Genomic DNA, 13,665 nt, shown 5'->3' with positions numbered 1-13,665 from the left:
GCCTTCTGTCATTGACAGCAACATCAGGGTAGAGTCTGTACTTCAACTCTGAAATATTCAGCTTGCGACGTGTTTCTGGGGATTCCACTGGGTACGATTGGGTCCCTTACCTTCGCGTTCAGTGTGTGACTGCAAACAGGTGTGCACTTGGGAGACCTTTCAGGTGCCTTCGTGTCGTTTCATTAACACACACGACACAGTTGGAGTGGAAATAGCTTTGTGTATCGTGAACGTGAGAAATTATTTACTGACAAATTTGTTTTTCGTAGATACAGCGTTTGTTTTGTATGACGTTATAGACATTATCACGATATGCACTTTCTTTTGTGTTTATTTTGTGTAGATTATTGGAGGTCAAACATACAGTAGAGGAATCTCTGGAAGATTTGATTAATTGCTCCATGATTCCATGATCTACAGTTTATTGTTCAAATGATTTCTCAAAGATAGTAATTTTCTTCCTTTTGTTGAGGAAACTCAGAAAATTACAGTTACAGCAGAACTGAAGACACCGAAGTTTGCTGATATTAGCATATTTTAGAATTCTCCGTTAAGCCTGTCAATAAATGGTAGTCTGCAGTAAACCTTCAGCTTCCCAATATCCAATGAATAAGAAGCGTTTCATATTCTCAGTGTGAACTTCTGTCCCTCGGTGGCCTTCTCTCAAATAAAGAATAAAGAGTCTAAACTTTTCCACCCCCCCCTCCCCCATCAGCCCCACCTACGCTGGGGTTCTTAAAGTATATATTTTTACAACTCATTGTGCTCCAGTGCCCTCTAATCTTTCCCACTGTCCCTTTCCATCCATTGCGCCCTGATAAATACCCCACCTCCACGTCTCCCCACCCCCACCTCCACATCTCCCAACCCCCACCTCCACACCACCTTGCCCTGGTCCAGCTGGCTGGCTAAACGCTCTGAGCTCTGGAGCGCATGCTGCCGTTTCAGCCCTGTCCCTGGGCCAGAACTACCCCAGAATGGGAGATTTACAGGCACATGTCCCATTTATCTCGCAGGCCCGCGTCCATCTGAGTGCTGTTTTTGCCCCTTGATTGCTCCAGAGGACAGTGAGAGACAGAGTGAGAGACAGAGTGAGAGACAGAGTGAGAGACAGGGATGTGAGCACAGAGTAAACTGGGCACCTACAGAAATGAAACCAGAAGACAGAAACTTATAATAAGAGCAGTAAAAAGATGCCGTGTCAACACATCACAGGCTTTTTTCTGTTTTGTTTTGTATGGTACAGACTATCCTACTCTACTATATTTCTTTTTCCTCCCTCGATATCTCATCTCTCTCTCTCTCTCTCTCTCGATATCTCGTATCTCTCTCTCTCGATATCTTGTATCTCTCTCTCTCTCGATATCTCATATCTCTCTCTCTCGCTATCTCATATCAATTCAATTCAATTTCAATTCAATATAGCTTTATTAGCATGACTGTATAAGGTACAGTGTTGCCAAAGCATTAAAAAACAACAATAACAATGATAATAATATTGACAAATAACAATAACAATAACAACAACAACAATAATAATAATAATATATGATAACATTTAGGAAAAGTTATCATTATAATTATTTACATTCTGAAACTGAAGGGGGGGGGTCGTTTCCCACTGTCTCTCAGGCTGTGACATGTAGATACATATTTTGCAGCGAGGGGGGCACTGTGTCCCCCTCCTAGAATGATTTTTAGTTGTTCAATTTGTGTTAGTGTTTGGAAGTTTGGGATTTTCTTTTTGAATTTGTGTATGTAAATTTCACGTGTTGGCCTGAATTTTTCACATTTTAGAAGAAAGTGCATCTCTGTCTCGACCTCACCTGTCGTACAGTGACCACACAGCCTCTGCTCTCTGGGCAGCCAGGACTGTTTATACCTGCCTCTCTCTACGGCCAGGCTGTGGTCACTGAGTCTGTACTTGGTCAGGATCTGTCTCTGCTTTGTGTCTCTGACAGTGACATATCTCTATCTCTCAATGTCTCATATCTCTCTCTCTCTCTCTCGATATCTCATATCTCTCTCTCTCTCTCTCTCTCTCTTGATATCTCATATCTCTTTTCTGTTAAGTAAACTACTTTTAGAAACTTTGCATCACTGCAGTTGATTAGAAGAAGACAAGCAGCTGCCGTGGTAACGCCTGTTTTAGCAGTTTGTGAGGATAGTGCAAAAAATAAAAATAAAAACCCCACTCTGTGTTCCTGTGCGTTGGGAAAAGATCGTGGCGAGGAATCGGCGTGGCGTTTCCTGCACGTCTCAGCTTCACGCCCGTGTTTGCACTCTGTCTCCCTCCTCGGAGCAGCTGGGAGCTTGATGGCTTTTGTTCTGAAGGGTTTGGCAGCGTATCAAGGATAAACAGCAGCATTGTTCCCCCACGATGGGCCTCCTCGATGGTTCACGCGTAGCCTGAGTGAGGGTTAGCACCGTTCGCTATGCTAATGCTGCCGCGGTGATGCGCTTGATGGGAAGTTAGACCAACCACTGTGGATCGTTCTCTTTCTCTCTTGGTTTTTTATTTTATTTATTTATTTGTTTGGGGTTTTTTTTTTTTTTTGCTGTCTGTTCATGTTTGTTTTTGTCTTCAGTAAAGAGAGAGAGAAACTGAGAGAACAGAGGAAAAGATGTAGGGAGAGAGACAGAGAGAAAGGGAGAGAAGAGTGAGAGAGTGAGAGAGAGAGAGAGGGAGGGACAGAGAGAGAGAGAAAATACACTCAGTTCCCAGGCCTTCAACAGCTCTGTGGGAACTCTACACATTAGCACAGCTCCAAAAGGGAGCACAAAAAAACTTTGTTTGTTTGAAACAGAAATGACATGCATATTGGTTATTTTTAGCTCTGCATTTCACATGCAGTTCCTTTGCTCGAGAGCCAGCAACACAGGAGGGAGCAAGGGTCGGATCCCAGTTCAGAAAACACAAAGCTCTCCTGTTCTTAAGATCGGCCATTTTCCTGGGGTGTCCATTTGTCATTTTTTAAGATGTAGCTTCTAATTCCTGGTGCCATACACTTGTTTAATCCTGCAGTGTAAACACGACCACTTAGCACTGTTACACTGAAGACCCACAGAGGTCTGCAAAGCCCTGATGTGTGGAAGTGGGTAAGAGAAGGGGACGTGGGTTAGGGAAGGGAGTAGGGAGTAGGGGACGTGGGTTAGGGAAGGGAGTAGGGAGTAGGGGACGTGGGTTAGGGAAGGGAGTAGGGAGTAGTGGAAGTGGGTTAGGGAAGGGAATAGTGGAAGTGGGTAGGACCATGGCTTTGATGAAAGTTCTGGATACACTGCAGCAGTAATCATGAGAACCTACTGCTGTGTCCGTGCCTCCACTCCTATCATAATACCTGTTGCAAAAAAATAATAATAAAAATGGGATGATGTAATGGAACTTGGTGGCCATTTTGAGATAAACACTTGGGTTTGCTACTCGCCAGCGTACAGTATGCCTGCTCCTGCACCGTTGGATGGTCAGTGGAGCAGCAGAACCCAGCAGTGTGGTGTAGCAGTGTAGTGTAGCAGTGTGGTGTAGCAGTGTGGTGTACCAGTGTAGAGTAGCAGTGTGGTGTACCAGTGTAGAGTAGCAGTGTAGTGTAGCAGTGTAGAGTAGCAGTGTGGTGTGGCAGTGTGGTGTAGCAGTGTAGAGTAGCAGTGCAGAGTAGCAGTGTAGTGTAGCAGTGTAGAGTAGCAGTGTGGTGTAGCAGTGTGGTGTACCAGTGTGGTGTACCAGTGTAGAGTAGCAGTGTGGTGTAGCAGTGTAGTGTAGCAGTGTGGTGTACCAGTGTAGAGTAGCAGTGTGGTGTAGCAGTGTGGTGTAGCAGTGTGGTGTAGCAGTGTAGAGTAGCAGTGTGGTGTAGCAGTGTAGAGTAGCAGTGTAGTGTAGCAGTGTAGAGTAGCAGTGTGGTGTAGCAGTGTGGTGTAGCAGTGTGGTGTAGCAGTGTCCAGTGTAGTGTAGCAGTGTAGAGTAGCAGTGTGGTGTAGCAGTGTAGTGTAGCAGTGTAGAGTAGCAGTGTAGTGTAGCAGTGTAGAGTACCAGTGTAGAGTAGCAGTGTGGTGTAGCAGTGTAGTGTAGCAGTGTGGTGTACCAGTGTAGAGTAGCAGTGTAGTGTAGCAGTGTAGTGTAGCAGTGTGGTGTACCAGTGTAGAGTAGCAGTGTAGTGTAGCAGTGTAGTGTAGCAGTGTGGTGTACCAGTGTAGAGTAGCAGTGTAGTGTAGCAGTGTGGTGTACCAGTGTAGAGTAGCAGTGTGGTGTACCAGTGTAGAGTAGCAGTGTAGTGTAGCAGTGTGGTGTACCAGTGTAGAGTAGCAGTGTGGTGTACCAGTGTGGTGTAGCAGTGTAGTGTACCAGTGTGGTGTACCAGTGTAGAGTAGCAGTGTGGTGTAGCAGTGTAGTGTAGCAGTGTGGTGTAGCAGTGTGGTGTAGCAGTGTAGTGTAGCAGTGTGGTGCAGCAGTGTGGTGTACCAGTGTAGAGTAGCAGTGTAGTGTAGCAGTGTGGTGTACCAGTGTAGAGTAGCAGTGTGGTGTACCAGTGTAGAGTAGCAGTGTAGTGTAGCAGTGTGGTGTACCAGTGTAGAGTAGCAGTGTAGTGTAGCAGTGTGGTGTAGCAGTGTAGAGTAGCAGTGTAGTGTAGCAGTGTAGAGTAGCAGTGTAGTGTAGCAGTGTGGTGTACCAGTGTAGAGTAGCAGTGTAGTGTAGCAGTGTGGTGTAACAGTGTAGAGTAGCAGTGTGGTGTAGCAGTGTGGTGTACCAGTGTAGAGTAGCAGTGTAGTGTAGCAGTGTGGTGTACCAGTGTAGAGTAGCAGTGTAGTGTAGCAGTGTAGAGTAGCAGTGTAGTGTAGCAGTGTGGTGTACCAGTGTAGAGTAGCAGTGTAGTGTAGCAGTGTGGTGTACCAGTGTAGAGTAGCAGTGTGGTGTAGCAGTGTGGTGTACCAGTGTAGAGTAGCAGTGTAGTGTAGCAGTGTGGTGTACCAGTGTAGAGTAGCAGTGTGGTGTACCAGTGTAGAGTAGCAGTGTAGTGTAGCAGTGTGGTGTACCAGTGTAGAGTAGCAGTGTAGTGTAGCAGTGTGGTGTACCAGTGTAGAGTAGCAGTGTAGTGTAGCAGTGTGGTGTACCAGTGTAGAGTAGCAGTGTAGTGTAGCAGTGTGGTGTACCAGTGTAGAGTAGCAGTGTGGTGTACCAGTGTGGTGTAGCAGTGTAGTGTACCAGTGTGGTGTACCAGTGTAGAGTAGCAGTGTGGTGTAGCAGTGTAGTGTAGCAGAGTGGTGTAGCAGTGTGGTGTACCAGTGTAGTGTAGCAGTGTGGTGCAGCAGTGTGGTGTACCAGTGTAGAGTAGCAGTGTAGTGTAGCAGTGTGGTGTACCAGTGTAGAGTAGCAGTGTGGTGTACCAGTGTAGAGTAGCAGTGTAGTGTAGCAGTGTGGTGTACCAGTGTAGAGTAGCAGTGTAGTGTAGCAGTGTGGTGTAGCAGTGTAGAGTAGCAGTGTAGTGTAGCAGTGTAGAGTAGCAGTGTAGTGTAGCAGTGTGGTGTACCAGTGTAGAGTAGCAGTGTAGTGTAGCAGTGTGGTGTACCAGTGTAGAGTAGCAGTGTGGTGTAGCAGTGTGGTGTACCAGTGTAGAGTAGCAGTGTAGTGTAGCAGTGTGGTGTACCAGTGTAGAGTAGCAGTGTAGTGTAGCAGTGTAGAGTAGCAGTGTAGTGTAGCAGTGTGGTGTACCAGTGTAGAGTAGCAGTGTAGTGTAGCAGTGTGGTGTACCAGTGTAGAGTAGCAGTGTGGTGTAGCAGTGTGGTGTACCAGTGTAGAGTAGCAGTGTAGTGTAGCAGTGTGGTGTACCAGTGTAGAGTAGCAGTGTGGTGTACCAGTGTAGAGTAGCAGTGTGGTGTACCAGTGTAGAGTAGCAGTGTAGTGTAGCAGTGTGGTGTACCAGTGTAGAGTAGCAGTGTAGTGTAGCAGTGTGGTGTACCAGTGTAGAGTAGCAGTGTAGTGTAGCAGTGTGGTGTACCAGTGTAGAGTAGCAGTGTAGTGTAGCAGTGTAGTGTAGCAGTGTGGTGTACCAGTGTAGAGTAGCAGTGTAGTGTAGCAGTGTGGTGTACCAGTGTAGTGTAGCAGTGTGGTGTACCAGTGTAGAGTAGCAGTGTAGTGTAGCAGTGTGGTGTACCAGTGTAGTGTAGCAGTGTGGTGTACCAGTGTAGAGTAGCAGTGTAGTGTAGCAGTGTGGTGTACCAGTGTAGAGTAGCAGTGTAGCGTAGCAGAGTAGTGTAGACATGTAGATGTGCAGCAGTGTTTCAGCTGGGAAGGGGGCCGTGTGGAAAATCTAGCGTATCGGCTGGGTCGCCTGGGTGGGTGCATCTACCCTGGGCCCTTTTAACTGCTGCTGACTGCCATTGGCTTCACCTCCCAAGTTAATTTTGCATAAAGGACAAACACCCTTGTTCCTGGAACACTCCAGGCCCCAGTGATGCTATCTGGGTGTAAAGACGTGTACCCAAATCACACTACAGCATGGAGTGTACAGGCTAGCTATTCAGTTATAGATGAGGAGAGACAGTGTATGAGTTAAGAGTGAGTGGACATATGTTTGTGGGTCTATTGGGGAGAATGTGGGTATGTGTGTTTGTATATGTCTGTGTCAGAGCACTGATGTTGGCAACCATGCCTATATAAAGCACTAGCTCAAGGTACAGCTCTCTGTTAAATCTCCTCTCTCCACAGGATTAGCCTGTTTGTTTTTAATTCCTCACTATTTTTCTAACCGCTCTCGCCCCTAACTCGCAGGCAGTGCCGGCCCGAGCTTTCAACCTCCCGCGTATGCCTGTGATCTTTCATGCTGCATCTAAATGTCATTCCTCTAATTGTTACCCTCTCGCTGAGGGAGAAAGTGACACCCTCTGCAGGGTCATTAGCTGTGAGCGAGCGGGGGCGGGGTGTCTTACTTCTTCTGACATATTGATTGGCTGATCTATTGAGAAACCGTCGGGCTCTGTCCAGCACTCCCCGCTCCGTTGGTTAAAAAGGCCCCCGGTAATGTGAAGAGGTGGCGGAGAAATCACGTTTTGGCCTTGCCACCGTGGCCGGCTGTGCGGGGGAGATTGCGGGGCGGGGACGGCCTCGGTCCTCGTCCTTTACCGCGGACGGCGAGCACCAGTTTATTCAGCCGCTCAGAAGGAAGACACTCCTGCCCTCACAGCCGTTGATCGTGATGTAGCAACGGAGCAGATAGCTACTCGATTTGGCCCGTCAATGGGCGACGTGGTTAATATGTCACACTCGCTCAGTCTCCATTAGGGGCGCGTCTCATTCGCGGCTCTAGGAAGAAGGGGACTAGGAAGGGGACTTTGCCTTCTCCTCACTTGACCTCCCATATGCAGCCCTGTAAGCACCACAATAAACCTGTTAGGGTGTGTGCGGAGCATCATATCAACTTCAGAGAGTCACGAGAAGAAGGTCACGGAACCACGTCTGACTCCATCTGCGCTGGACGCGGTCGCGTTCAACTTCTCTTTCAGGTTCACTCAACATATTTCTGTTAATGGCAACAGCAGCAACAAAAAGAACGCAATTTCCTGGGCTGGATAAGAACGAATATCGGAATGCTTTTCAGCCCGGCTCATTTCAACCGGGCTTTGTTCGGCTCGTCTTAATATGGTTGGCGCCGATGATGATAGCGCGCCTTACATCTGACGAGATATGGAAATAGAGCAGGCTTTCTTTCTACCGTAATGCTGAAAGTCATTGCTGTGGAATTATAGAGTCCGAGTCATGTCTTGAATTCATGCGTCACTGTTCTGGCATTAAAGTGGAGGGCTACGTGATGGGCTTTTGACGCTTGTGTCTGTCAAGTCTGATGCCGATTTTGCAGAGAAAGCATGACCTGTTTTGGGGGACACTTGTGTCACGGATGAATACCGCATGTTTTAAAAGAATTTATGTAACAACCGCCTTTCCTTGGAGCAAAGAAAATGGCTTCTTCTCTTCTATAATCTTCTCCATGTGCGTGTTTCTCCTCCACCCATACTGAGGAGACGTCTCTGTCATTAAGCAACACGACAGACTGTGTTTAAAACCTGTTATTGGGTGTCTGCTCTAAGTTCCTCTTCATCATTAACACTGCAGTCAGGTAAGAGGAATCATTGAGCTAAAAGAGACTACAATAAGAAGCCCTGTCAGAGACCCAGTCACATCTCACCTGATGTGTGTTCACAACGCTGCCAAATCTTCCTAAGCCATCAAGGAATAATTGTGTAACAATGTGAACAGATACAAAACAAAAACGATCCAGCTTTTCACCTGGCAGAACACCTTTCTTTTTTCATATTTCTTACTCATTCATTTAGCAAAAATTTAATAGAAAAAATAGCAGTATGTAGTCTCTTAGTTATCAGTTATTCTTAAAAGAGTTTTTAACTTTAAAGATGGCTGTTTACCTTATTAGATTGAGTATTGGGCAAAAAATATATAGACACTTGAAAATACCCATAAACAGCCATGGCAGTAATCCGAACATTTAAGAAGTCTGCAACAGTTGTGATTAGCCGGAGGAGGATGCATGTGCGTCCTGGTGTCCTGGTGTCCTGGTGTCTTGTCGTCCTGGTGTCCTGGCATCCTTGTGTCCTGGTGTCCTGGTGTCTTGGTGTCTTGTCGTCCTGGCATCCTGGTGTTCGTGTGTCCTGGCATCCTGGCGTCCTGGTGTCTTGGCATCCTGGTGTCTTGTCGTCCTGGTGTCCTGGTGTCTTGTCGTCCTGGTGTCCTGGCATCCTGGTGTCATGGTGTCCTGTCGTCCTGGTGTCCTGGCGTCCTGGTGTCTTGTCGTCCTGGCGCTCTGGTGTCCTGGCGTCCTGGTGTCCTGGCATCCTGGTGTCCCGGTGTCCTGTCGTCCTGGTGTCTTGTCGTCCTGGCGCTCTGGTGTCCTGGTGTCCCGGTGTCCTGTCATCCTGGTGTCCTGGCGTCCTGGTGTCTTGTCGTCCTGGCGCTCTGGTGTCCTGGCGTCCTGGTGTCCTGTCGTCCTGGCGTCCTGGTGTCTTGTCGTCCTGGCGCTCTGGTGTCCTGGTGTCCCGGTGTCCTGGTGTCCTGTCGTCCTGGTGTCCTGGCATCCTGGTGTCTTGTCGTCCTGGCGCTCTGGTGTCCTGGCGTCCTGGTGTCCTGTCGTCCTGGTGTCCTGGTGTCTTGTCGTCCTGGCGCTCTGGTGTCCTGGTGTCCTGTCGTCCTGGTGTCCTGTCGTCCTGGTGTCCTGGCGTCCTGGCGTCCTGGTGTCTTGTCGTCCTGGTATCCTGGCGTCCTGGTGTCTTGTCGTCCTGGTGTCCCGGCGTCCTGGTGTCTTGTCGTCCTGGTGTCCTGGTATCCTGGTGTCCTGGTGTCCGGGTGTCCTGGTATCCTGGTGTCCTGGCGTCCTGGTGTCTTGTCGTCCTGGTGTCCTGGTGTCCTGGCGTCCTCGTATCCTGGCGTCCTGGTGTCTTGTCGTCCTGGTATCCTGGTGTCCTGGTGTCTTGTCGTCCTGGCGTCTTGTCGTCCTGGCGTCCTGGTGTCCTGGCCCCATGCCTGGTGTGGAGGATAGTGAGTGAGGAATAAAAAATTCAGGGGATCACAGCTTCATTCTTGCATGCTAGTGGAATCTCAAAATCATCAGAGTTCTAAATCCTTAGCAAGGATGCATCCTTTGCATATAGGAAGCTCTTATTGAGTGTCCTCCACAAGATTCAGCAGATAAACATTGCCAGGAATCATTGGACCTATAAAGAGAATCTTTTTCTGTGGTCAGACCAAAAACCTTGGTACAAAAGATACCTGCATATAAGGAAAAGCCCCTGTCCATGGTGCTGGATCACTGACCCTTTGGGGCTTTTGCTGCTGGGGTGCCGAGGCTCTTGTTAGAATAAATGACACAATGAATTCTCCCAAGTACAAGGTACCTGTAGCACCAGTCCTGGTTGCCTCTACTAAGAGGTTGAGACTTTGCCATTGATGGACTGTTAAACAGGGCAATGACCCAAAATATGCATTAAAACCCACAGGAAAATGGTTACATCACACACACACACACACACACACATATACACAAATGTTTTGCAATGGCCATTTCAGCCTTGACTTGGATAAAAAGCTGAGGTTTGAAATGGTGAGGATCTTGAGATGTTCTCATGGGTGAGTCCTTCACAGAGAGATGGCGCTAATGTCCTCCCTGCAGGCGCTTTTCAAAATTAGTTCTAGGTGAAAATGATTTTTTTTAGAAAAAAATATTTATTGCAATAGGAAAAGTATAGCCTTCCAGCACATTAGATTTCATAATTGTCAATAAATGTCAATAAATCTTGAGCTGACTATATATATTAAATATATTATTCGGCTCCATGTGTTTAAACTATAAAACATTTATAGTTTCCTGTGAGTGGTCATATCTTTTTCCCTCCCACCACAGAGTAACGGGGGTTTGAGGCTTTAATGCAGAATTCTCACTGATGAGTATTGCGGTCCATATTCCACTCCCTGGTTCCGCCCATATGCTCAGGGCTCACAGACCCAGGTGCCCATGTCACTGTTCTGACAACCTGGGTGTTGTAACTGAAATAAGGACTGTTCTGTCTTTAGGTCACTGATATTTTTTCCTTAACCATCACTTTTCATCTTGCTTGCCACTTGCCACTGCTGATTTCGGCATGTTATCTATTATTTGATTATCTGTCTGGATCTGAAGGTCTCACAGGATCTGAACCTTGCTGGTCTCAACCACTGTCTGTGGCTCCTCCATTTAGACCTGGGGGTGCCCAAGTCCTGTATATATTTTCTTGTATATGATTCCTGCCACCAGGTTAGGGTGTCTCTCGGTGTATGCTGTCCCTGCCAGCATCACACACACCCTGTTGCTACATGCTGGAACCTCTCAGAGAGCATCATGGGTCGTGTCTGGTGTGATACACCCCTGCACCGATCCTTGGCTGCAATGATTAGTGCCTCTCTGCTCTCGTTTAGTGATGCCTTTTTCAGCCATCGATGGGTCTTAGGTCCACCGCTAATGTGTAGTGGTACGTCCCATGGACGGGTTTATCCTGGACCTCCTCTAGTTCTGTGGTGTCCCTAATGGGACTGAGTCTCTCCCTCAGCATCTCCTCCATTGGGGTCATTGACTGGATGTGTTCAGTGGGTCTTCCCCCTTCTTCCGTCTGCCATACAGTCTTTAGATGTTGGATGCTGGGTGGAGAAACACTGTGAGGACTTTTCTGGTCTTGATATCATCAACATATCTCTCTCTCTCTCTCTCTCTCTCTCTCTCTCTCTGTGTGTGTGTGTGTGTGTGAGTGTAAGACATACATCAGTCAGGTGTGTTCAGTCAGGTGTGACCAGTACTGTATATACATATATAGATAGACAGTAGTCAGTATGTACTTAGCCATTCTCTCAAATTCCTCCACAGAATCTCTGCTGGCTAGAAGTATTTTAAGGCAGCTCTCAACCCATCAGTGGCACCGACGTGTAAAAAAAAAAAAAAAACCAGGAGCAGCCCACATGTACTGTGTAATTGTTATGCATATGGGCCAAACCTGGAGGCTCATGGCTCTAATAATAGCAACCACTTCTCATGTCAAGAACTTCAGTCTCTCCGAGACCTTCAACAAAAATACCCCAGTTGTGAAGTAAAGGAGATTTCCTTTCAGCTGCTGGGCTCCCTCAAAGACAGTCTGGCCACACAACATTATTTATTTAACACTTTTGACAATGTCTGTCTTTTCTTTTGGCGGGATACAATATTTTCACAGTGTGTCCAACAAAAATATGGAACAAAAATTCTTTGGTCCACTTACGTGGTAGCTATTTTTGTAAACAAAGGTATGTGTCCTCTACAGGGGAAGTTAAAGAGGGTCATGTTTCTGCCGTGAAGTCGGAGTGCGTGTGGATTTGGTGCGCCGTGACAGGATAGTGTAGAAAGAGAAGAGAAAGCGCAGGTGTTAGCAGCACCACAGGGTGTCTGTCCAGTATGGCCCTGTGTTTGAATGCTGCTTTCACGCCAGCCCACTGCACTGAACTCTTGGAGTAAAAAGACCAGGATTCACAAAACCACTCTCAAACATCCTTGATGTGAACGCACCCATAAAACGTTTTTATTTCCTCAAATTGGTTGACCTCAGCCCACCGTGGCAGTCGACCTGAGCCGGCATCAGACTACATGGATTCTGCCTTGACAGTTTTGCCGGCCAATCATGAGTGCAAGTATTCAATCTTCTTTAATTATGCAATAATGGATCAATTACCCAGTCCATACCTGTTATGTCTGGCATTGAAGACTCGAGTGCCTTCAGGCATCCCCTCATTCTTGCCTTATTCAGCAAAGTGAATACGGTGCTGAGACTTTAGTCTCAAAGCATCTTAGGGAGGGAAAAATGCGCCGTCATAAGGGAGGTTAGGACCTGTCACTGTGGGAGCCCCAGTCCTACTGACACACACACACACACACACACTCCAGGAGGTACGACTGAAGTAGGTCTACTGTACATGGAGATTTTGCTGTGCCAGTAACTATACCATGTTGTCTCTGGATAAAAGCGCTTTGACTCCCACAAAAGCGCAGGAGGAGGGGGGGGGGGGTGCATGCTTGTGGCAAGGGAGGTGTTGTGTTTTGAAGCTGGAAAAGAGAGCTGCACCTCACACGCCAGCCAATGCACCAGTGTATCTGAATGCAAGAGTGTATCCCTGTCAAAACACCACCGCTCCTGCCTAAGAGCTCGTGCGGCATGTCAACGGTTGGCTTTCCTTCTTCCTCGCTGTCAGCTGTACATTATAGACGGGGGGGGGGTCGTTTGGACACGCCGGGCCTCCAGACGGGGCAGCGCTCCCCAGCGAAGACGTTCCCCATCCGAGTGCAGCCATGCTTGGCTTGGAGAAGTGCCCGGTTGTAAAATAGCATAAAATGGAGAAATTAGCTCGCTGTGCGGCGCTGAGGTTATTGACTGTTACGGACCACTATTAATCATAGTTCAGAAAGCCGTGGCCCGAGAGCCTCTTCTTTTGTTTCGCCGGCTTTCTCCTGGAACCGATAGCGGGGTGATTTGTTAGAAGTGCCTTGTCTGTGCTTTTGGATTTGAAGGACGTAGCTGTTTTGGCTACATGGAAGGGATCGTTTCACGGAGCAGAGGCAATTTCAGATGCGTCAGCCCTTCAGGTGGCTAGTCCATGTCCACGCACCATAAATAAAACCGAACTATAGCTTATTGTTGCGCCCTCTTTTAAAATGAAAACGGAGAACACACACACATGGACCCATAGCTGTGTACCCAGTGTACCCGCCTCCGTTATATCAACATTCCCAGTCATGAAAAGGGTTTTTTTAAAGCTACGTTAAATCATAAAGATCAATAATTGACATACTGAAATCTGTACAAGATTTCCTCTGCTCACAGTCTGCTGTGTGCAATATGAAAAAAAGTTCACGTCTACAGGAACTTCAAAAGCCTGAAATAAACTTGATTTGCTCATTTGTACAGCTAAGTGGGGTTTCATGAAGAGCTGTGTTGATCTGAGGGCTTGATGTTCACATATCCTCTATTCACTGCAGTGGTTTGGAGATCTGGTCACTCCTGTCTGGTGGGAAGATGTTTGGCTCAAAGAGGGCTTCGCACATTTCTTCGAGTATGTTGGGACTGACTTCCTCTTTCCAAAGTGGAACATGGTAAGCTCTTTTGACATTTGTTTAT

At 47.4% G+C, this 13,665-nt stretch overlaps 1 protein-coding gene across 1 annotated transcript in view; it reads left to right on the top strand.

Annotated features, from left to right (window-relative positions):
- Positions 1-13,665, top strand: part of LOC143505610 (thyrotropin-releasing hormone-degrading ectoenzyme-like) — a 47,078-nt gene that overhangs the window by 513 nt on the left and 32,900 nt on the right. The window contains exon 2 of the mRNA XM_076996193.1: positions 13,527-13,640. Within this exon, the coding sequence (XP_076852308.1) occupies positions 13,527-13,640 (114 nt within the window). The remainder of the gene's footprint in view (positions 1-13,526; positions 13,641-13,665) is intronic.

The sequence above is a fragment of the Brachyhypopomus gauderio genome, unplaced genomic scaffold (assembly GCF_052324685.1).
Source record: "Brachyhypopomus gauderio isolate BG-103 unplaced genomic scaffold, BGAUD_0.2 sc401, whole genome shotgun sequence".
Classification (NCBI taxonomy): Eukaryota; Metazoa; Chordata; class Actinopteri; order Gymnotiformes; family Hypopomidae; genus Brachyhypopomus; species Brachyhypopomus gauderio.
The sequence above is the reverse complement of the archived record's forward strand: the minus strand, read 5'-3'. Positions and strand labels throughout refer to the sequence as shown.